Below are 22,123 nucleotides of genomic sequence, written 5' to 3' on the forward strand. Positions count from 1 at the left end.
CACAATCCAAAGCAAGGCCTCTGTAAGAAAGAGGACATTGCAGCAAAAGAAAGAACTGACAGATCCCATCTATCCAACACGGCACTTTAAAACTCCTTTAGCAGCCGCTGCCCAAGAGGTTAACTCCTGGGCCCATCTGTAGCATCTGCATTTCCAAAGTCTCATCATTCTCCAAGCCATCCAGGCTATTGCGCTGCCAGAAAGACCGAATACCATCCACAAGTCTCTGTGTAAAGTGTGCCACATCATCGGCATTCATTGGCGCGAAAGAGACTCGGAAATATTTGTAAGCCTGTTCGGCAGACTCGGGACTTGCGGCAAACATACTGCCTGGACCAACCAAGCACAGGACCGGCTTTTGTGTAAGGTGGACCCAAAATGCCTTGGATAGTCTTTGAGCACCGTATTGAGAAACCAGAGGGTGGGATTCAAAATAAACCTCAATCCAGGTGAACATGCCAGCTTTGGGCCAGACAAATTCAAACATCTGAACTCGATCCACTACCTCCCAGCCATCAACATGACCTGCAGATTTAGAGGATATTTCGGATTTTTCAGACACGAAAAACTTGTTGGCCTCCAAAATAGTGCACATGGATTGCATGCGCTTCTCATAGCCTGCCCGTAATCCTTCTAGCCAACGTACCCAGCCGTCCATCTGCCATCCACGAGAGTCTTGCAGCTTCGAGGCACGGGCCTTTGTTTCCCCGGCCTGTTTCCCCATGAGCATCTCAGCGACAATGGATTGGACAAATCCGCTAGGCTGCTGTGTAGAACATTCGGTGATGCGAGTCAGGCGCTCGATAATGGCGGGCTGCGCAGTGATCCAGCCAAGTCGACTTCCGGGGGCGATGGTTTTAGAGAACGTGTCGAGTCTGATCACTCGACCCTCCGTATCAATTGATAGATAGGAGGGAGCAAGGGCATCCAAAAATGGATAACCCGATGATGTATGGTTCAGATTATTAATTCTGGGACTCGGGATCGATAGACCACGAGCTTGAGCTTCCATCTCATAAGCGGAAGGGAATTGTAAGTTCCAATATGGTTCATCCTCGACAATGATCACGTCATACTTCTGACAAAGGGCGTAGATCTCTTTCTTGCGTTCGATCTGTAACACTCCACCGGTAGGATTCTGGCCCATACTGTCCCATATTGTAAGTTCAAACTTCTTTCAAGAGGCGAAAAATTCTCTACTCACGTCACAGTGTACATAACATGAGGCCGACGACCACGTCGGAAGTCCCAGCTCTCCAGGACATCGGCGAGGCCTCCTTCGCCCGAGGCACACATGCCTTGTGCATCCATGGCCACTCCAACAACGTTCAAACCTCTGGGTTTGACGGTCTGGATGGCGTTCATGTATGCGAACTGCTCACACAGAACTCCCTCCCGCTGCTGGATCCAGTCGCGGTCGGGGTTCCAGATATTAGTAAGAAGTTCAATGGCCTTGGAAAAGCCATCGGTGTTGCCACAGCTTAGAACAACGTCTGGACCCTCTGCGTAGGGCACATTGGGGTGAAGGTGATCGCGGGTAAATTGTCGCAGAAACGAGAGCAGGGGCGGATAGCCTTCCGCCGTGCCATACTGCAGAGCAGTGTTCAGGTCGATCCGATGCTGGAGGTCGGTGGCCTGGGATTGTTTGGGAACGACGAGACGTTCAGATTTCGAGTCCCCGGAACTCTCCGGCTGCAAGCGGTTTGGACGGGCGATGTTGGCTTCCAGCGTATCATAGGGGAAGTATGACAGATGTGGCAAACCTGCATAGATAAACAAATGAATAGTTAGTCGACGTTACACCAACGCATGTTCGGAGGAAACTGTACCTCCGGCAAAATTGGCTAGCCCTGGGATGGCATAGTACTTGTAATAACTTTTGACAAAACTGGCCAACCGATTTTTGGTGGTGTAGGAATAGTGATGCGACAAATCCATTGGCAGTGGGGCTGTCGCTGTCATGTTGATCGCGGCGCCTCAACGGTCGTGCAGATGTCAGAAAGTTTGGAGATTCTGCACGTCAGAGAATTAGACAAAAAGCAAAGAAAGTAAACAAGTCGAAGTATCGACAGATTCCATCGGTTCCTTTTTCTATTTTTCGTCTGCGAACCCCGGAAATCAACCAAACCCCCGCACGAGCCGACTCGCGTGCTTGATAAGCAAAAGCCGCTGGGGCCCGGCGGTCCACCAGATAGTCAAGAAACAATCTGATAGGATCGATGATGTGGCTGATGCCGGCTTGTGGGGTCTAGACAAAGAATAAAAAGAAGAAGAAGAAAGATTGGCTGGGAATTGAGTCCTGCGAGTCGTATCTTATCAGGGAAAGTTGCAAAGGTGAGAAAGACAAGCTGGGTGGATGATAAGGACTCTCTCTCAGTCTTCAGATCTCTAGTATATCACAATTCTCAATTCAAGTCTACTAGTAGTGTATGCTCTCTTCCAGAAGTTTCTTGTATTAGAATACCCTGTCACCATGCTGTGAGTCGGAGTTACCTACTCTACAATACTGAAGCATTAGCCAATCTCCCATCATTATAGAAGCGAATCACGTCTTTTACTCCAGTTTATGTGGCAACTGTCTATTGACAGCCTTGATGGTTGAGAACCACTTCGATCAAACGCTCCGAGTCAAAACTGGCACATTTGATAAATTCCTCGGGGCTTCAAATCTCCAGGCAAATTGAAGATAATGAAATGTCCAATTCGAATCCCACTCCCACTCACACTATTATGATACTGCACTGCAATTTACTACTGCTTTTTTAAGCTTTGGACAACCCACCACGTGACCACCGATCAATTATGCCATAAGGCCACCAGGCAGCACCGCTTTCACCTAATGACATCAACCTACAGTTACATCAATTCTCCAATAAGCAAATATCCTCAATTAATATCCATCATGGATGTCGAGGGTTCCGACCACGACGAATACGAGCCGCCAACCAGTGGCTTGGCTCGACGTGCGGTACGTCTTGGCATACTCAATCCCGGAGATCTACTAATTTGGCAACTGAGTCATTGGAAAAAATATCAAATGAATTAACTATAATATGGAACTTACTAATATGTATTCATCCAGTGCGATCAATGTCGTTCCCGGAAGGTGAGCTGCAGAAGCTTGGAAGGGTTGTACATGCATGACGCTGACCAGTTTCGCAGATCCGGTGTGATAAGCGCTCCCCATGTTCCAATTGTCGCAGCGCAAGTATTGCGTGTCGATCTACAGGCGAAGGTCAGAAGTCAAATCAACAGAGAAGGAGGGTGCTTATTTCTAGTCAATAGTGAGTTGATATCTTTTCTTCCCCCAAATTTGCAGTGCATTCCAAGGTTGGCAAGTTTTGTAACATCGGTTCATAGCGAGAAGAAGATCGATTTGATTGAAGAGCGATTGGGAAGCATTGAAAAGGCCCTGCAAGAACTGCTTACAACATCTCGATCAAATGGATCAAAACCAACCAGATCTTATGAATCGTCTCAACCCTCCCCCTTACCGGGCGCTAGAGTGAATTCTCCTGCGACAAAATTCGATCATGCCAGCATCAAGGGTCCTGGCTATACATCAAACCCTGCTATTGAGCAACATGATCCAAGCTCTGGATTTGAGGGAAATTCATCTCTTGCCGCGCACTCTGTCTATGCAAGAGAGTTTCTGGAATCCGCGTTTTCCCATAGTACACCGGAAGTTTTTTCCAGTCCCAAAATAAACGAGGCACTCTCTTCACTCCGACAGATTGTTGAGATGCAAAATAAGCAACGTGAAATTGTCACCCAGAGGACTCAATTTCATAGCCAGGAAGGCAGGTTAGGTTCCCATTGTGATATCCGCCAGCTAGAATTGCCACCGTTACCTGTTGTTTTGACAGTGCTGAGGAAAGTCAAAGGTATGACCCAACCTGTAAAGCCTGCGAAATTATTTCCCACATGCACTAACTCCAAAGATTACTTCAGAAAACAAACCCTCTGCATTCGGCGGCTACATTCCCTTCTTCTCAATTGATTACTTCATTGAAAAATGCCGAGAGGTCTACTTTTCCACAGATGATTACTCTGATGCAGCCTTCATTGCTGCTCACTTCGGACTCTATAATACTTTCATTGAGCTGTCATTCACCGAGAAAGAATCCACCACTCGGGATGAGTATCACAACTATATACAGATGTGCAAAGAAAACTTAGAAGCAGCGCTGGCAAATCTGAACATTCTAATGCCAGCAACACATGAGACCATTGTGGCATTATCTCTTGGGGTAGATGCCCCCTCCTATCATTACCATACATGAAAAGTTCTAACAGTTGTTTAAGGCAATGCATGGAATTGAGATCGCAAAGCCATCTCTTAGCTGGACACTTGCTTCCACGGCAATTCACATGTGCCAAACCCTAGGATACCACCGCATATCATCAATGGAGCATGATCCTCCAGAAACTCAAAAGCGAAAACAATGTCTCTTTTGGTCTGTGTACACCTTACTGAATTTGCTATCTCTCCGACTTGGCCGTGCGTCTGTTATTCAGGACTTTGACATCGGACTCCCCTCGCCGTTTGAGATATTTGCATGCGATGAAAATGATATATGGGGGAATGTGTGTGCCTTGTGGACCAAACAAGCCATCATACAGAACAAAGTATACATGAATTTATATAGCCCCGCGGCCCTGAACCAGCCTGAAAGTGTCAGAGTGTCTCACGCCCGTACCTTAGCCGACGAGATGATTACGAGCATCATGGACCCATTTGAAGTATGTCGATCTTCCGACCCGAGTGTGCATGGATGCTAAAGAAATTTTCGTACAGCGAATTTTGTCCTCTGACTCAAATCTTTGCGAAGTGGATATTTTATATCTGCGCTCCGACAAAGTCTGCCGACTGGCAATGTTAACATTGATATACCGTGCCATCCCAGCGCCAACTGGAACTGGCTCGTCCGGCACATTCATACCCGAATGTATTGAGACAGCTCGAGCTGCACTTGAACATCACCAAATGTGCTTCGGTTCTATAGAGGAGACGAATAAGATTATCCAACGCTCATATATGCACTGGTAAGTGGCATTTTGCTCTTGATCTTGCATAACATCTAACAACAGACAGGGCTATCCTCATATCTCCCTTCGTCCCCTTCATTGTAATTTTTTGTCATGTAATCGCAACATCCGACCACAAGGATCTCACCTTATTGGAGGATTTCATCTCTTCTCTTCGCGCCCTCTGCTCGTTCTCCCAATCAGTCGATCGACTCCACAACATTTGTTCTGTGTTTGGCACTGTCGCAAGGCTATACGTCGAAGCTAAAGCTCGAAGTAGAGAAGGAGAAAACCCAAATCTTGCTTCAGTGGGCCACGAGTTTGACGTTTACCTAAGTGCCCTGGGATTAGCCCCCGGTAACGCTACTTATGGAGTTCCGGATTCCGCAGCGCAGATGACTGGGCTAGTCGGACTGGCTACTCAGTCTCGGTTTCAAAGTCAGGAGACCGCGTCTGAAGCTGAGATGATGCAGGCGGCCCAGCTGGGGAATTGGTTTTCTGGAAATCAGTATATGATGGGGCTGCTGGAGGAGGATTATTTTCAGTTCAATCCAAACATCTAAGGGCGAACTAGGAAATTACGTTATGTTGATTCTTGTTAATGACAGCTTCTATGTTCGTGTCTTGTCCGCCTTGTGATCATTTGTTATCATCCATCCAGATGTCTTTGTGATCCCCGGAGTTGTATTTCCACTGCGCAGTGATCCCAAGCACCCCAAAGCTGCCTAAATGCAGATATCGTTTACATGTACAGTACACACCTCGTGGATTTCGAATAAAACATCCAAAACCAAGAAACAAAACAAAACAAAATCCACAAGAATTTTCAATATCAACAAAGATTTTGGAGTAATCTCGAAAAACCCGTCGAGCCGTTGATGCAGGCCTGGTGGAGACGCGGTTTAAAGTTGGAAATCGGTGAAAATCTCTCTCCAATAAGAATGTCCGTACGTAATACATTTGGAGTCATTTGGGGTTTCCACCAACATTTCGGCCAAACGATTCAATCACGATCTACCTTGAAAGACCCAGTACGCTATTCGTGTCTCGGCCTCTAACCGCGTGCCTGGTTACGAAAAAAAATAGAAAGGAAAATTTTCTGCCCTAGCGTCATCTCCCCGCGATCCACCGATCCGAACAATTCAAGAGGGGTAATCGGAATTGGGGTTTACAGGATCGTCGCATTGAAGATTAACGATACGAATTGATATCCAAGTCGCTCTGTGTTACCGGTGTCAAGGGCCTGATTTTGCAACAGACAGAGAACTACCTCAATCTCTGTGAAGGACTCTCGTTTTCAATTTAATGCCTTATCAGTCTTCGGAGATCACAATGGGTCTCACAGAGGCAAACCTCCCTACGCTGGCGGTTGAGAAGCCAGAAGAGGCGATCCTGGAGTCCAGAGTCTTGATTATTATGACTGGCGGTACAATTTGCATGCAGCAGTCACCTTCTGGATTCATTCCCGCCCGTGGTTTCCAAGAAAAATGCATGGCGCGAGTCCCGTCGTTCAACGATGGCTCCTTATCGACTCCGATGGACGTCATCACCAACTCCAAGGGCGATGTCGTAGCTCATCCCAGCTTGAGCACCCCGGTGACAACCTACGGCCGCAAGGTGCGATACACCGTCTACGAGTTCGAAGAATTGCTAGACAGCAGTTCCATCAACGCAAAAGGTTGGGCCGAGATTGCCCAATCCATCTACCAGAACTACACGCTTTTCGACGGTTTTGTGATTTTGCACGGCACAGACAGTCTGGCATACACCTGCTCTGCGCTGAGCTTCATGCTCCAAAACCTCGGCAAGCCCGTTGTTCTCACGGGCTCGCAGGCCCCGATGCTGGAGCTTCAGAATGACGCGACGGATAACTTGCTTGGATCGCTGGTGGTGGCGGGCCACTTTATGATTCCCGAAGTGTGCTTGTACTTCAACAACAAGCTGTTCCGGGGCAACCGGACGACCAAGGTTTCTGCGAGTGATTTTTCTGCTTTTGCGGCGCCGAATTGTCCCCCGTTGGCTACGACCACGTCGATGCGCACCAATGTGAATTGGGACATGGTGCACCGACCCACGAGCCTGGCGCATTTCCGCATCCAAACAAATCTGGACACGACCCATGTCGCGTGTTTGCGGATTTTCCCTGGTATTAAGCCCGAGATGGTAGATGCTGTTTTGAAGCTGGATGGATTGCGCGGGTTGATTTTGGAGACGTTTGGCGCTGGAAATGCGCCATCTGGGCAGGATAATGCCATGATTAACGTGCTGGCTGCTGCCATTCAACGAGGAATCGTCATTATCAACGTCACCCAATGTGCGTATTGCCCATTTTCTGTCAGTGAAGTGGATTCGGAGAAGGGGGAAAAGCTGATGACTCGATTGTTTTCTAGGTCTTACTGGCAGTGTTAGTCCCGTGTATGCCACTGGCATGAGTCTATCACGGGCAGGTGTCGTAGCTGGCCTCGACATGACCACCGAGGCGGCGTTGACAAAGCTCGCCTATTTACTCGCGTTGCCGGATTCCACACCGGAATCCGTAGCGCAAAATATGTCAATCTCCCTTCGGGGTGAGCTGACGGAATCTTCAGTCCCAGTATTTCGCCATCCCGACGGTGCCTTACCCGAACGCGTACAAACGCTCACCGTGATGGGTTACGCCATCGCACAAGGCGATCTCGAAAAAGTCAAGACGATCATGAAAACCGAACAGCACTGGCTACTGAATGACGCCGATTATTCTGGCAACACACCTATCGTAAGTCCACGCAAAAATGGCGTTTTTCTTCCCCCCCTCCCCTTGCCTCATTTGTGGTCGAAATGCATTATTTTGCTCTGTCATACTAATCGATCCCAGCACTTGGCGGCCACATCTCCGGCCATCTCTATACTCCACTTCCTTCTTTCACAGGGTGGATCCGTCCATCTACGCAATCGCAACGGTCGCACACCACTCTTCCTGGCCGCGAACACAGGTCTCTCGGAACATGTACTCCTCCTCCGGAAATCCGGAGCCCATTTGCACTCTGACGAGCGACCGGCCGCTGAACTCTTAGCTCGTCGCCGACCGGGAGTCTGGGGATTGGCGGGGATTGACCCGAGAGAAAATAACCAGCGCGAGCTGGACGAGGAAAGTGGTGGCGGCGGGTATAACCGGATGATGGCCGGGTCAGCGCCGTGAGTTTGGGGAAGTATTTTGATTATAGGTTAAGGCGTGATTCGTGATGTGCTCACATGCCTCTCTTCCTCATTGAAGGCGGGAAAGGGGAAAGGGAAGCTAAAGAAGGTTATCTTGGGCAAGTCACATCATCGCGGTAGTAAGAACAGAACCGAGTGGACAAAGTTCTAAGCGCAATTGATCACGCCAGAAAAGTATCGAACCATTTGATCTCCGCGGAGATCGGGCCTTGCCGCCGAAGGGGGGGGGGTAGAAGCCACCAAGAAACAATAAGCGATTTCCAAATTCCCTGTCACCGCATTTTGATCCGAGCTTGCGCCATTACTTACACCTTTCGGGGTACTTCTTGTGTAAGGTTTCGCTTTGCTTTTCTTTTTTTTCTTTTTTTCTTCTTTAAATCTTTTTTTTTTTCTTTTCTGGCGGGGGTTTTGTTATTTTAGTTCCCGCGATTATTCTCGATTATCCCCGATTATCCTTCTAGAGTGAAAAGTAGACCATAATATCCAGATTTATGAAACGTCATATTTAGGTACTAAGTAATTTATTAGGTACATGCATTCAAAGTTACTGGGGTTCTACTAGTTGACGTATCATGACTGCATGACCTCCACCCCCTGTTCTGAGTGTTCTCCATCGATAATCCCTGCAAGTGGGTATAGCTTTCTCCTCGGAGACCGCCGTAGCTTAGGTACTAAGTACACTATACTAGTACAAAGTAGGTACCCAGCATATAGACCAGCACTATTATCGGAAGTCCTCCCGACTCCTAGCACTTGAGGAAAAAAACAGTTGCCAATCGCCGATTGAATTTGCGGGGTTGATGCTTCTGCGCGGAGTCTATGCCTGCATTCTGTATAGCTCCGTCCACCTATAGGGAAAAGGGGTCTCCAGGAGCACAGCGAGTCGGAGCTACGTATCCGTACATGTATGATGATGTATATGCGTCCAACCTTGGAAGGTTGGCGTTTTTTCTTTTCTGCATGAGTGAATATTGAAGTGGGGCGTACCTGTGTGAGTTGTCGCTGCTTTTTGCACCTGTCCGTGTCCCCAGGGCTCCCGGGGCCCCCGTGCGTACATCTCAGTCTACGGTCTGAGCGTGGTGATCACCCGAGGCCCTTTACTTGACACCCAGTTTCATTGTTCGTTGTTACACAGAGCTTGAACTTCTATATGTCGCTTCGAGAAGCTATATACTTTAACTACGCGGACTCCGGCGGCGTAGGCTGCCGAAATACTTAGATGCCATTGAAGATGAAGATTGCTTTTTTTACATATGTATCTTAACATTTTCGATCTAATCATGACAGGGGTATTTTTTTAAAACGTCGTTCAGGCTTGACATGGATATTTGTATGTGGTATATTCATGTAGACATGGCGGGAGTTTCGTAAAGAAACATGTGTACTGGTAACTTGGGTAGTGTATAATAAAGGATATAAAAGGGTATAGAATGCGCTGGAAACCATTGAAGTACCTATTGGTAAATGTTTCAAAAGGTTGACTATTTGAAACCTTAGATAAGACGGGTGAGATCTTGTGACCTGGCCACTGCCTCAAGTGCTAGTACCTAGGCAAGGATAGTTTATACGCGAGTAATAATAGTCACCTTAGAAAAGCTTACTAGTAAGAACAAACAACACTTGAAATACGTAACTAGCACCGCCACTTGAGAGATCATTCATTATTCCAAGACTACGCTAGTAGTATAGTATAGTAGCGCTTCTCCTACGGGGTAGATGGATTACAGTTGTCCAATGTTGTATTGGAAGGCTGTGGCGCATGGTACTGCATGGCGTGGCTTGTATGGTTACATTACCTTACAAACTACTAGTACTAAGAGATGCGTGGTTTAGGGCTTAGCTGTAAAAATTCAACTTTTCTGATTTAGAGTGGAGTAGAAATCAGTTATGATAGCAATGTTAAAAGCCAAAAAAACTTATGTTTTTGCTTTTTCAAAGTGAACAAGCAATGTCCATGTCCGGCAGATCTACAACCTGACAGGTGTGTCAGAGTGCAATATATAGGGCGGTTAAATTCCAATGTGACTCGTGCTGAATTCTACCCCGCGGAATACAAAGAGACAACAAAGAGCAGCAAGGGTTCTGTGCCCAAAGCGGAAAAGGAACCCCCCTATACTCTGTACATTTGGTACCAGTTTAGTATAGACTTATACAGGTAAAGTATAAGGCAACATCTCCCATAGCTCGGCCAGGCCGGGCTAAAAAGAGTGCGTTGGCCCTTTCCGCTTGTCCAGCTGATCAAACAGAGATTATTGAAGGCGTTCGGAAACACGTCTGTAAGCTCTCCATAGTGAATAAGGATTTCTGGGAATTTATGAAATTATTCCTTGTTTTTATTAAAATTTTTTTTTTGAAAAAGAAGATGCTCTAATGGCCAATTGGAGCTGAAGGAATTGGCTCCCAGGACCACGTGAGAGCGCCCCTGACAGGTTGTTGGTGGAACGAACACCCTATGACATGGAGATATTGGGGCATTGGACTTGTATTGGATTTTACTCCGTTCAAAATGTTCTCCATTTTCTCCATGGGAGTAAAAGACACCTCGTCCTCCTTCCTAATTGCTCTCAAGAGTGTAAACTAAGTGCGGTATTTAATGTGCTCGGTGGTCATCTAGAACATGGGTCTCCACGGTGTGGGCATTAGCCTCGCCTTTAACCGGGCCTGAATCCGCCTGATCAGTTTGATCATTTCCAATTTCCCTCCACGTCTAGCCAACAAGTGTTATGAATGGATGGGGCCGAAGCCCTCCCGATGCGTGGCCGGTACAGGATCCTCCCGTCCAATGTAGAGCCGACTAAGGAGCCGATTTTTACGTAAAGAAAAGCCCCAAAAGAACCAAAGAAGACCAACTTGTGAGGCGATGGTGTCATTCTTTAGGGATTTCCTTTTTTTTTTTTTAACCTGGGATTTGGTTAACGAGAGTTTTTGCCTTTTTGGAGAATAGTCGGGATTGCAGTGGAATGGTGAAATGGTGAAATGGTGAAATTTCAAATATAGCTCACTCCACTATATCGTACATTCAATTTTTTTTTACATTTTTGACATTTTTACTTACATTTTGATACATACTAGTATACTTATTTTTTTCGGATTTTTCGATTTTGTTTTAAAGGCCTTATCTTATCCTGCTCTCCGCGTTTTTTCGTCTCGGAACCAAACCTTGAAATTCTTAAGAAATTTCTGTTTCTTTGGAACACAAAACTTGACACCTTTGGTTGAAAGAACTCAAGAAAAAAAGAGATTCATTTGCAGATCTTCTATAAAAAAAAAAAGGAAGAAAAAAAAAACTCTGCATTTACTTCTCTCCTGGATGACTGTTTCCATCACATAATCCGCGGTGGAGCTGGATCGTCCCCGCCGTCTGATCGCGATTCTTGTTACATACAACTTTTTTACTCCCCTCCCAAGGTACCCCACTATCGCAAAGCCCTCACCTCCATTTTTTCTCGCCAAGGCTATTACTCCGGATTTCCCTTTTATCTCTGCCCTGGCCCTCCAAATTTCACTTCAGATCCACTTCCTACCTTGAATCCCTTCTTCCCTTCCCTTAACCCTACTCTATCTTCCCGAGCCACCGGTTGGCTTCCCCCGAACCCCGAATGACACAACCGCATAAGACCATTGCCGTCGTCAACGCGACAGGACGGCAAGCTGCGTCTTTAATCCGAGTCGCCTCAGCGGTGGGATACAGTGTTCGCGCCCAGATTCATTCCCTCAAGGGCCTTATCGCAGATGAGCTCCAAAATTTGCCCAATGTCACCCTCCTGCAGGGCCCATTGCTCGGCAATGTCCAGCTGATGGACTCCCTCTTCAAAGGCGCATCCCTGGCCTTCATCAACACCACCTCTCAGTCCGGCGACGAGGTGGCTATCGGACGCGCCCTGGCCGATGCTGCTAAACGCGCCGGTTCTATCACACACTACATCTACAGCAGTATGCCGGACCACTCCGTTCATGGCCCCTGGCCTGCCGTTCCACAATGGGCTCCCAAGTTCACCGTCGAGAACTACGTCCGCCAGCTAGGTCTACCAGCCACTTTCGTCTACGCCGGTATCTACAACAACAACTTCACCAGTCTTCCATACCCGCTCTTCCAGATGGAGGTTCTTGACGATGGCTCCTTTGAATGGCATGCGCCGTTTGACTCCGAAACCCCTCTCCCCTGGTTAGACGCCGAACACGACGTCGGGCCCACACTACTCCAAATCTTCAAGGATGGGCCAAAGAAGTGGCACGGACATCGGTGAGTTCTCTTTTTCTTCAGAGATATAGAAAGAAACATACCCCCGGGCCAAACCCAGAAATGACAAAGAAACCGAAAAATAAGGAAATCATACTAATCTTCTTCTTTCTTTATAGCATCGCCCTCACCTTTGAAACTCTCTCCCCCAATCAAGTGTGCGCCGCATTTGAGCGAGCACTTGGCCGACCTTGTCGTTACGTGCGGGTGCCCAAGATCGAAATCAAAGTCAACGTGCCTGCCGGATACCGGGAACAGCTCGAAGCCTTAGAAACCCTCTTCGGCGACTTCAATGCTCCTTACTTCCCACAACCTGAATTCTCACAGCCGGCCGCAGGCTCACCCAAGGGTCTAGGCCCTGCGGGTGGAAAGGGTGCTGGTGCTGGTATGATGCAGGGCCCTGGTGGAGTAGTCTCACAACGGGTTACTGATGAGTCCCGGCATCTGTGGCAAGGATGGAGGGATATGGAGGAGTATGCGCGTGAGGTATTCCCCGTGGAAGAGGAAGCCAATGGACTGGATTGGATGCTTTGAAGCTACTAGTTTCGAGATTTAGTTCCTCCCCTCTTTCCCCCTTTCCCACCTTTTCTTTTCTCTTTCTTTTGGTCTTATGGACAGGAAAAAAATCCGCGCAGGTTTTTGGAATGTGAACTGCTCATGAAACCGCAGCTCCACATCCATGTTGAATTGGTTTTTTTTCGGTGTTGTCCGTTCTGCTTCACCTCTTTGCGACTATTCAATCCCCGGCGGACGTGCATGGTGATGATGCCTGTGCATGTTGACATGCCATGCGCCATATGTCTCTTTTCTTGTTTTCTTTTTTTTTCTTCTTTGCTCTAATTATTGCATTACTGGCGAATGGGCATGGGAATTATATGGGACATGACTTTTTCTTCTTACCCCACCGTTCTTAATCGGATGCCCTTGACCGGGGCAATTGGGGATTGATTATCTCCCCCACGAAAAAAAGTTTATTCTTATTACTTTGCTGTTTTATTTTTTGGGAAAATCCGGGGTCTGATTGCCAGGGGAAGAGACCCGATCTAATGGCACAGCATCCGGCTGCTTTTTCTTTTTCCTTTGCTCTTTGTTTTTATAAAAAAAAAGCAAAGGGAAAGGAAAAGGAAAGGGTCTTGGAATGACCCTCATCAACTTAACTCCCAACCACTACTATACATGGCCAAAAACCCTCTCAATTCCATTCCAGTCGGATTCCCCTCTTTTTCAAATCCATTCACCTTTGTCGGGAGATAGATAAGATCACCTGAGCTACGCTTTGACATCAATACAATAACCTCGGCTGTACGCACATGAAGTATGTTGACGGTAAGGATGCTTATCCCACCAATGACCACCCCGCGCAGACCGCTCCTTTTTCCGTGCCCACCGGTGCACCAAAGGAAACGAAAATCGGGCAATGGTGGGAAAGGTATTAAATTAGACCTGTGTAATTGAGGTGGACGGTTTCCAAGAGGTAATTTTTTGGTTGTTACTACTACCTTAAGGGTCAGATTGGACTGCAGATTGGACCGCAGATAGGTCCATTTTGTCGGATTTGGAGCCAGTAGAACCACCGCCTACACCAGCGCAAGCGCCAAACGGGGGTCGGTTTGATCCAAAAGCATGTCCTCAAGTGCTGCAAGCTGCTGCGTCGTACGTATAGACCCAGGATAAGTGCGCGGAAGATTAGGTAGTTGATGGAGTAGCGTTCCCCTGTTCGCTACAAGTAGATAATCGGCATTTGGCAGTGAGTGGAGCACATATAAGGAGGATAGGCAAATTTTTGAAGTTGAAAGATAATAAAAAGTATCATATTAATAACCACAAACTTCCCGGTACGCTGACCCCCTTGGCTACTTGTGTCTGCGGTTTTTTCCCATCACATGATTTTACTGTGAGTACAATGCCTACTATCTCAAGTACTGAGTAGGTGCTTGTCTAGGTGCTTGTCTAGGTGCTTGTCTAGGTGCTTGTCTAGGATTCTAGGTACTTATGCCGAGCACTGAGTAGGTACTCACGTCGAGTACTGAGTATGTAGTATGTCCACTTCAAGGTTGGATAACCCCAGGGGTACTATTATAGGGCTTTAGCGATCACTCTTTTCCCCCCAAATCACCTTAAAATTCGACTTTTGTCGACAAATTAAAGACATGAAGAGCTGATACGCGCCAGATCGCATGTGACTCAAGCTCAAGATTATAGCCGTTCAGCAAAGGACGCAAGAAGAAGGTCTGTGGTTTCCTGCTATACTAGGTAGACCACAAAGTTCCTGTGACTCCTAGCCCACACTAATTCCAGTATCAAAGGGCAAAATATACATAGACTAAAAGTACTTCTCATCACTCGCCAAAGAAAAAATAATGCGTATGGGGTTTCACCAAAAAGAAGAGCTGTTCGGGGTGGTGAGTGAAGATTAGAAGCTCAGGAATGAGGGTCAGAAAAAGCAATGTGCTGAATAAGTTCTCCCAATTGAGCGTAGAGCCTTGCTGCTAAAAGAGAGGGGTCACAGGGTTAGACCGTTAGATTGATGTGCGTTTGGCCTTAGAAGAAACTAATGATCCAAGTTAATTTGGGGCAGAATTTTCTAGATCTGAGCAAATTCAGCTACAGCTACAGCTGATGTTTTTGATGGTTTTTTTATCCGGGGAAAGCTCTGTAGGCTTGTATTATTGGAGAGAGCTGTAACTAGTACTCGATCTACTGTAGTCTAACTTGAATAATTGAAGTATAAGTTTGTACTTCAGGCTTTTTAGCTTCTACCATTCCCAAAGTCCCACCACGTTTAGAATTTGCACGTTCTCATTTGGGTGGCAACGTGAAGAATCGAAAGCACGAGAAGCTCCTCCATGTGCCCCAATGGATGCCTCATCATTCGTCATGTCCCACTCTAAACCAAATTTTCCAATTCGACACCTGATTGCCCAGGCTGGAACTGCTCCACCGCCAGACGAATCCGTCCGTTGCCTGGTGTACCAAGCCGTGTCTACTTCCATCTACAAAACGGTACTTATCCCCCCACCCACTGCCCCACCAAAACAAATGTACTGTCCAGTCACTTCATGTACAGGCAGCTCTCCGCCCAGGGATTCCCATGCACCGCATCGAATAGCTTATGCTGATCTGCCAGACTTTTAGAATTTTTTTTTTTAGTTCCCCCTCCTTCTCCTTTTTTTTTTTTTTTTCTCTTCTTCTTTTCTCTTTCATCTCTTCTCTCTCCATATACCCCTTCCCTTTTCTTTTAAAAACACTTCAATTGTTTCAAGTCGATTCAATTGTTGACGAGCTTTGTTATTTTTGTTACGATCAATCTATACCCAACCCAAACAAAACCCCCACCTTACGTACATTATGTCCAACGACCAGTCCCTCATGGAGCGTGTTGAGTTCCCTACTATTCCCATCGAGGCCCAGTCCCAGATTGCCCATCTGCAGGAGCAGTTCATCCGCGCGGAGGTTCAGCAGCGTAAGTGATTCATTCGTTTTTGCCGTTATTTCCCCTCCATTGTTGGGCCGCGGGGTTGCTTGCTTCATATGCCCGGTGAAAATTTTTCTATTTTGCTACATATGGCCTTGGCGCATATAATCGGAATCATGATTTCTATGATGCAAAGCTCCCGTGTTCTATTGTTATTGTGCTATGCCGCAAGAAAAGAAAAAGAAAAAAAGAAAAACATCCCATGCTAACTGAACCCTAAATAGTGCGTTCGTCAGTTCCTCTTCTGACCCCGCTCTTCCAGAAGCGCAATGAGATCATCAACCACCCCGAGATCAAGCGTGACTTCTGGGTCCGCGTCTTCTCTGGTGCCCCCGCCGAGATCGATGAGTACATTCGGCCCTCTGATGCCGCTGTCCTTGGTGGCACTCTGCAGAACTTGAACGTTGAGCGATTCGAGGTTAACGAGAAGGGTGAGGGCGAGCCCCGCAGCTTGCGCTTCACCTTCACCTTCGCCACCGGCGAGGAGAACCCCTACTTCGAGAACTCCCAGCTCGTCAAGGAGTTCTACTGGCGCAAGAAGATCACCCGCACTGCTAGCGGTAAGCGTCGCGACTGGGAGGGTCTTGTCTCTGACCCCGTCCGTATCAACTGGAAGGAGGGCAAGGATGTCACCAAGGGTCTCCTTGATGCCACTTGCAATCTGTTCGATGCTGAGAAGAAGGGTGGCGAGCGCACCAAGCTCCCTGAGTACGAGGCTCTTGTCTCCAAGCTGAGCGAGATCGAGGCTGAGGAGGATGCCATGGATGAGGATGAGGATGACGAGGATGAGGATTCCTCCCCCGCTGGCACCAGCTTCTTCAACTGGTTCGGTTACCGTGGCCAGGATGTCACTGCTGAGCAGAACAAGGCCGCCCAGAAGGAGGACGAGGAGCGCTTTGTCAAGATTTCCAAGGGCGAGAAGGTTGACGACGAGGACGATGATGAGGACGATGATGAGGACGATGAGGACCTCATTGACGAGCTCGAGGATGCCGAGTCCTTCCCCGATGGAGAGGAGCTTGCCATCAGCATTGCTGAGGACCTCTGGACTGACGCCATGAAGTACTACGGTATGTATCATAGAGGAGACAGACATTTAAGCGTACCCCAGCTAACATCCCACAGTTCAATCATACGAGATGGGCGACGACTTTGACGATGTCGACATGGAGGAGCTCGAGGCCGACATGATGGAGCACGACCACGATGGAGAGTGTGATCACTCCCACCCCCGCAAGAAGGTTCGCACTTAAATCTTTTGAACAACGTCATAATAACGCCTTTGCTCCGGGTGATGCTGGTTGTTTTTTTTTTGGCCCCCCTTTATTGATGATGTACTATCACAGGACAATAAGAAGAATTAATAATAGCACAAGCGCAAAGATGAGCGCCGCTATGCAAAAGGAGGACCATGTATCTAGTTTGCAAAAGTGTTAGCTTGAAATACGTGATTCCCATGCCACCGCAATGCCACCATCTCCGTCACCGGTAGTACAGTAGCAAAACGTAGTCTCTTACCCTCATTCTGGCGAACAATATGTCTGATTCGCGACATGCCATTCGTCAACTTCCCACCAACCCGATCAGCCAAGGTATCAACCTCATCCATCATAACGCCCTGGTCCTCCAACTCCCGCCCCATATCATTAGCCTGCTGTCGCAGGTTCCCGACAGTCCGAAACACCCCATCCAACTGTTCATCCTGCTCATGCATAAGTTCCGACTGCCGCTGCTGCTCCAACGAAGCATAATAATCATCCCCGCCATTCTGCTGCCGCTCCTCCTCGTCCAAGGCGGCATCGAATTCCGTCGGATTCGGCAGCTCGTTCGCAGCCCCCGCAGCCGCAGAGTGAGACACCGTCTGCAGCAGCTCCTGACGCATCTGTTCTACCTCGGCCCCGACATCATCGACAAGCTTACGCCGTCGCTGGACTTCTTCGAGCTCCAGTCCGAAGCGGTAGGGATCTTGTTCAATGGCGCGTACGCTCTCGACTAGGTCGTCGAGGTCGGCGCTTAGCTCTGTTAATGTGGTTTCTAGCTCTGATCGTGATTGCTTCAGTTCCGGGTTGTTGGGGTTCTTTGCTAGCGAGCGGATGCGCAGGTATGAGGAGAAGAGGGGGCGGCTGGTTTGTAGTGTGGAGAGGACGTCCCTGGGATCATGGAAGGTTAGTTGGAGGGTTCGATGTTGTTACTAGGCGTGCCACTGAATGCTTGGTTGGTTGGCGGGATTGGAATGGCTTACACCTGGACTTGAAGGAAAGGGTCGGCGTTCTCCATCGCTGTGGTTTAATTGTGATTGTTGATTGTTGATGGAGTGACGGAGTGATGGAGTGATTAATGCGGAGCTGGCAGCTTCTCGGGGGATCACGTGTAAGAGCCCGGCCGATCTATAAGCAACAGCAAGTGATGCGTGGTAGGCAGTGGCGCAGTGTAGTACGATAAAATGTCAAAGTGTAGAATTGAAGCCAGTTGTTTGATAATTCTAAATTTCCAGGCTTGTCTCTGATTGAACTTCTATTTTATCGTCGGATCAACTATTCAAATAACGCCAGCCAATTTCCGTACATTCAAACCCTCTCTTACTCAGCGGCGCAGCGGATCTCCGATAAAAAAAAAGATAAGGCTTTCCCCACGATGAAGATTTGTCGGATTTTTGTGTGGGACAGTGGCATAAATTCACTCAATGGATCGCAATCGTCCTCTTCCAATCGCCGACGAGTGGCAGGATCCCGACTCCTACATTGAGGCGCTCCTATTCTTCGCGAATTCGAACGAGCTCTTCATAAATCTATGCGGTGGCGTGCACATTCTGGATTTCCTGACGCGCGAGCCCGATTTATACACTACTTTACTTCCAGAGGATTGGATCGCATTCTTCCACCAACATGACACACAAGATATCATTCGCTTGCTCCTACGGGAAGACATTAAACCTTTACGAGAGCCCGGTGATGCGACTCGCACTTGGAACGGAGGCGCTTTCCCTCCAACAACCCTCTTAGATTACATCTACAATGTTCGTCGGCTGAGCCTACGACGAGATTTCGCATCTCCCGACCTCGGAAAGAAGACAAAACTTAACAAGCATGTTGCTATGGGCATGAAGAAGAAAAAACTTCATGAAGTCCAGCATTTTTCACGCTATGTGGCTGATCTTTCGGAAACGGTTGAGCAACGCCGCGGCGAGCCTGTATCCCATATCGTGGATTTTGGCTCTGGGCAAAATTATCTTGGCCGGACATTGGCCAGCTCGCCCTACCATAAGCACATTATTGCCATTGAGCGGAAACACCAGTATATCAGTGGAGCCAAGGATATGGATGTCAACGCCAAGTTGGCTGAGAAGGAGAAGAAAGATCATACTTATGTGATCAACAATAAAAAGAATAAGGCTTGCAATGAATGCGATGGAGGCTTGGGAGTAGCAGACTCTGAGCCAACGGACCCTTCCCAGGCAGAAAATCTGGATGCTAAATTTGGAGACGTTCCTGCACGAGAAGTGGAGGAGAATATTGAGGATGTCACTATCTTCAAGATGTTGGGGGAGATCACCCTAGAGCCTGACGAACTGCTCGGTACGACTACACCCAACGTTCGTCGTCAAAAGGCCGAGGAGGAATTTGCTCAAGCTCGAGGCACACTCAGCTACATTGAGCATGAGATTGAGGATGGTTATTTGGAGCCCATCATCGATCATGTCATGAATCCACCACCCGCAGAGAAGGATGATGGCAAAAATTCCGAGGAACCATCCATTACTGAGCAGCCGAGCAAAGAAACCCGACCCGATCCTCGAGTCATGGTGGTCTCTCTGCATTCATGTGGCAACCTAGTCCACCACGGCGTGCGCTCTCTCATCCTGAACCCATCAGTCGTCGCCGTCGCCATGATCGGCTGCTGTTACAACCTAATGACAGAGCGTCTCGGACCCGCAACATACAAACTCCCCATCCTCCGATCAGTTCACCCACGCCTCTACGAAACCGGAACATCCTACGACCCGCACGGCTTCCCCATGTCCAAACTCTACGAGGACTACAAAAATGCCGGCACAGATGGCATGAAACTCAATATCACAGCCCGCTCAATGGCAGTCCAGGCTCCCTACAACTGGGGCCACGCCGACAGCGAAGACTTTTTCACGCGCAATTACTATCGTGCCCTCCTGCAACGCATCCTTGTCGACCGCGGTGTCGTCCCAAAACCCGGCGCCGTAAAAGATCTATACGAGGAGTCCAATGGGACCGCGGCTGTCATCATCGGCTCGCTGGGTAAGACTGCGTTCAAGTCTTTCACGGCGTATATGCGTGCTGCGATAGTCAAGTTGACCCGCGACCCAAACCACGGTGTCAAGGTCTCGGAAAATGTGGGCACCATGTCTGATGAGGATTTCCAGCGCTATGATACGGAGTATCGCCAGGCAAGGAAGAATCTCAGTGTAGTGTGGAGCTTGATGGCTTTCAGCGCTCAGGTTGTTGAGACGGTCATTGTTGTTGATAGATGGCAGTATCTGCGGGAACATGACTCTGTCAAGGAGTGCTGGGTCGAGCCTGTATTCGATTACAGTGAGAGTCCGCGGAACCTGGCTGTCATTGGGTTGAAGAAGTGATGACTGGATTTTCTTGATGTGATGTGATTCTTTGTATGAGTTGTCTATGCCTACTAGATACATACTATATACTACAAGCCTGTGAACTCTGGCCCTTGATCAGGGATATAGCATTTCTCAATAAAAGTAGACATATTCGGGTGTAGGTATGGGCAGATAAGAACTTCGCATTCTCTTAGTATTGACCATCCTGTGGTGATCAATGGAGAATGGTATGGTTGAACAGAGAAATTTTTACAACATTCGAAAGCACCATCTGGAAACAAAATGTCTGGCAAGTGAGAGATGAAAAATTGAAATTGAGAACAAATTTGCACTCAATTTATTCCTGGACTCCGGAGTGTAGATAAGTATGTACAATGTGCCTATCAAAACGGTTCAGGAAATTAAGTAGCAGAGGCTGGCATCAAATACTCCCGTTGATATAGGAATGAACTCGGCATTGGAGAATCGAGATATGGGTAAGTTCGACCCGGACCAATTCAATTATAGATCACAACATAAAAAGTTCAACATTTTTGTTTCCTCGAAACTTCCGTCAAAAATATTTCAGTCCACGGAAGTTTCGAAAGATTCTTCGTACGCCAGCCAGTGTGGCAGCCATGCCGCCACCAGCGGTAACCCAAGCAGCACTTTGGAAGCGCAAGGAGGCTGCGGGAATACGCTTCTGCGTGTTTCGATTATCTGTTGCTACTACTAAAAGTTAGCTTATGTAGTAGCTCCAAGGTTGAGCAAGTCGCAGTTTTCGATATTTGAGGGTCAAGTTAGAAACCTACCTGGCAGGGGTGGCCATGAGGAGGGTTTTTGAAGTGATCCGACCTGCTGGTCGAGGAGAGTTTGAAAGTTATTGAAAGATCCCGAGGACATTGTATTTCAATTGACCGTGAGGTGTTTCTTGTGATTTTGGATTGTCAAGCATTGGATGTTGGCTACTACGTAAAAATGCGTGATCTCACTACTAAAAACCGCCTCCTCTTATAAGGGCGGATGATGATCAGATGATGAACTACGCACACGAAGTCTAACATCCAACATTTCTTATTGCATGGCTAAGACGATTGTGGTTGATAGCTGTCATTCGTCTCTCAGCTCGGTCCCAATGATTGTAATGTTGCGGTTGTTGACTTGATTGGTCAACCAAGAGCTCACTCGTGGCAAAAACCGCAAGAAAGCTAACAAAAAACAAAGGGATTCAAAGACCTTTTAAAAGAGGGCCCCTTGGGCTGGCCTGTGCCTGCGGCACTTACGGAGGTAGTTTCGGTCACAAATACTTCGACCGAAGCTAGGCCGTCATCAATATTCTCCTCAACGGTCACGGAATTAAACCCCCATGGTGGGGAAGGGGTGAAGGTTCTCGCCATCACTACTGGAGCCATTGTGCTCATAATCCTTTGTCCTGGAGGCATCGGTATACGTCAAAAGGATGAACAAGTGGTAAGCTTAGAATGAACCGGTCGCAGCGCGAGAATGCTAATTGTAAACCCCCGAGCCCAAGATTCTTCTTGCTGCAGTACTACTACTAGTGCGCCCGCAGCCCGTCACTATTGATGTTCAGGTGGCCTAATTCTACCAGAAC

The 22,123-nt window shown here is 47.8% G+C and overlaps 8 protein-coding genes across 8 annotated transcripts; 5 read left to right on the top strand and 3 right to left on the bottom strand.

Annotated features, from left to right (window-relative positions):
* Positions 1-97: 97 nt before the first annotated feature.
* On the bottom strand, positions 98-1,962 carry N7466_000650 (putative aromatic amino acid aminotransferase; the record flags this gene model as incomplete). Its single annotated transcript, XM_057160048.1, has 3 exons — positions 98-1,148; positions 1,205-1,763; positions 1,830-1,962. 3 exons carry the CDS (start codon positions 1,960-1,962, stop codon positions 98-100), a joined length of 1,743 nt encoding a protein of 580 aa, XP_057026296.1.
* Positions 1,963-2,902: 940 nt separating this feature from the next.
* On the top strand, positions 2,903-5,591 carry N7466_000651 (uncharacterized protein; the record flags this gene model as incomplete). Its single annotated transcript, XM_057160049.1, has 6 exons — positions 2,903-2,968; positions 3,083-3,884; positions 3,952-4,250; positions 4,306-4,743; positions 4,799-5,046; positions 5,096-5,591. 6 exons carry the CDS (start codon positions 2,903-2,905, stop codon positions 5,589-5,591), a joined length of 2,349 nt encoding a protein of 782 aa, XP_057026297.1.
* Positions 5,592-6,360: 769 nt separating this feature from the next.
* N7466_000652 (putative lysophospholipase) lies at positions 6,361-8,206 on the top strand (the record flags this gene model as incomplete). The annotated part of the gene is made up of 3 exons (XM_057160050.1): positions 6,361-7,342; positions 7,419-7,783; positions 7,883-8,206. The coding sequence occupies 3 exons, from the start codon at positions 6,361-6,363 to the stop codon at positions 8,204-8,206; spliced, it is 1,671 nt and encodes a 556-aa protein (XP_057026298.1).
* Positions 8,207-11,822: 3,616 nt separating this feature from the next.
* Positions 11,823-12,997, top strand: N7466_000653 (NmrA family NAD(P)-binding protein; the record flags this gene model as incomplete). The annotated part of the gene is made up of 2 exons (XM_057160051.1): positions 11,823-12,466; positions 12,583-12,997. The coding sequence occupies 2 exons, from the start codon at positions 11,823-11,825 to the stop codon at positions 12,995-12,997; spliced, it is 1,059 nt and encodes a 352-aa protein (XP_057026299.1).
* Positions 12,998-15,811: 2,814 nt separating this feature from the next.
* Positions 15,812-17,191, top strand: N7466_000654 (histone chaperone napB; the record flags this gene model as incomplete). Its single annotated transcript, XM_057160052.1, has 3 exons — positions 15,812-15,926; positions 16,163-17,008; positions 17,064-17,191. The coding sequence occupies 3 exons, from the start codon at positions 15,812-15,814 to the stop codon at positions 17,189-17,191; spliced, it is 1,089 nt and encodes a 362-aa protein (XP_057026300.1).
* An 87-nt stretch (positions 17,192-17,278) lies between these two features.
* On the bottom strand, positions 17,279-18,215 carry N7466_000655 (SNARE domain protein; the record flags this gene model as incomplete). The annotated part of the gene is made up of 3 exons (XM_057160053.1): positions 17,279-17,355; positions 17,457-18,088; positions 18,181-18,215. The coding sequence occupies 3 exons, from the start codon at positions 18,213-18,215 to the stop codon at positions 17,279-17,281; spliced, it is 744 nt and encodes a 247-aa protein (XP_057026301.1).
* Positions 18,216-18,621: 406 nt separating this feature from the next.
* Positions 18,622-20,547, top strand: N7466_000656 (uncharacterized protein; the record flags this gene model as incomplete). Its single annotated transcript, XM_057160054.1, has 1 exon — positions 18,622-20,547. The coding sequence occupies one exon, from the start codon at positions 18,622-18,624 to the stop codon at positions 20,545-20,547; it is 1,926 nt and encodes a 641-aa protein (XP_057026302.1).
* Positions 20,548-21,085: 538 nt separating this feature from the next.
* Positions 21,086-21,414, bottom strand: N7466_000657 (uncharacterized protein; the record flags this gene model as incomplete). The annotated part of the gene is made up of 2 exons (XM_057160055.1): positions 21,086-21,240; positions 21,324-21,414. The coding sequence occupies 2 exons, from the start codon at positions 21,412-21,414 to the stop codon at positions 21,086-21,088; spliced, it is 246 nt and encodes an 81-aa protein (XP_057026303.1).
* Positions 21,415-22,123: the final 709 nt, after the last annotated feature.

This window comes from Penicillium verhagenii (assembly GCF_028828195.1).
Source record: "Penicillium verhagenii strain IBT 33310 chromosome Unknown utg000002l_segment0_segment0, whole genome shotgun sequence".
NCBI lineage: Eukaryota > Fungi > Ascomycota > Eurotiomycetes > Eurotiales > Aspergillaceae > Penicillium > Penicillium verhagenii.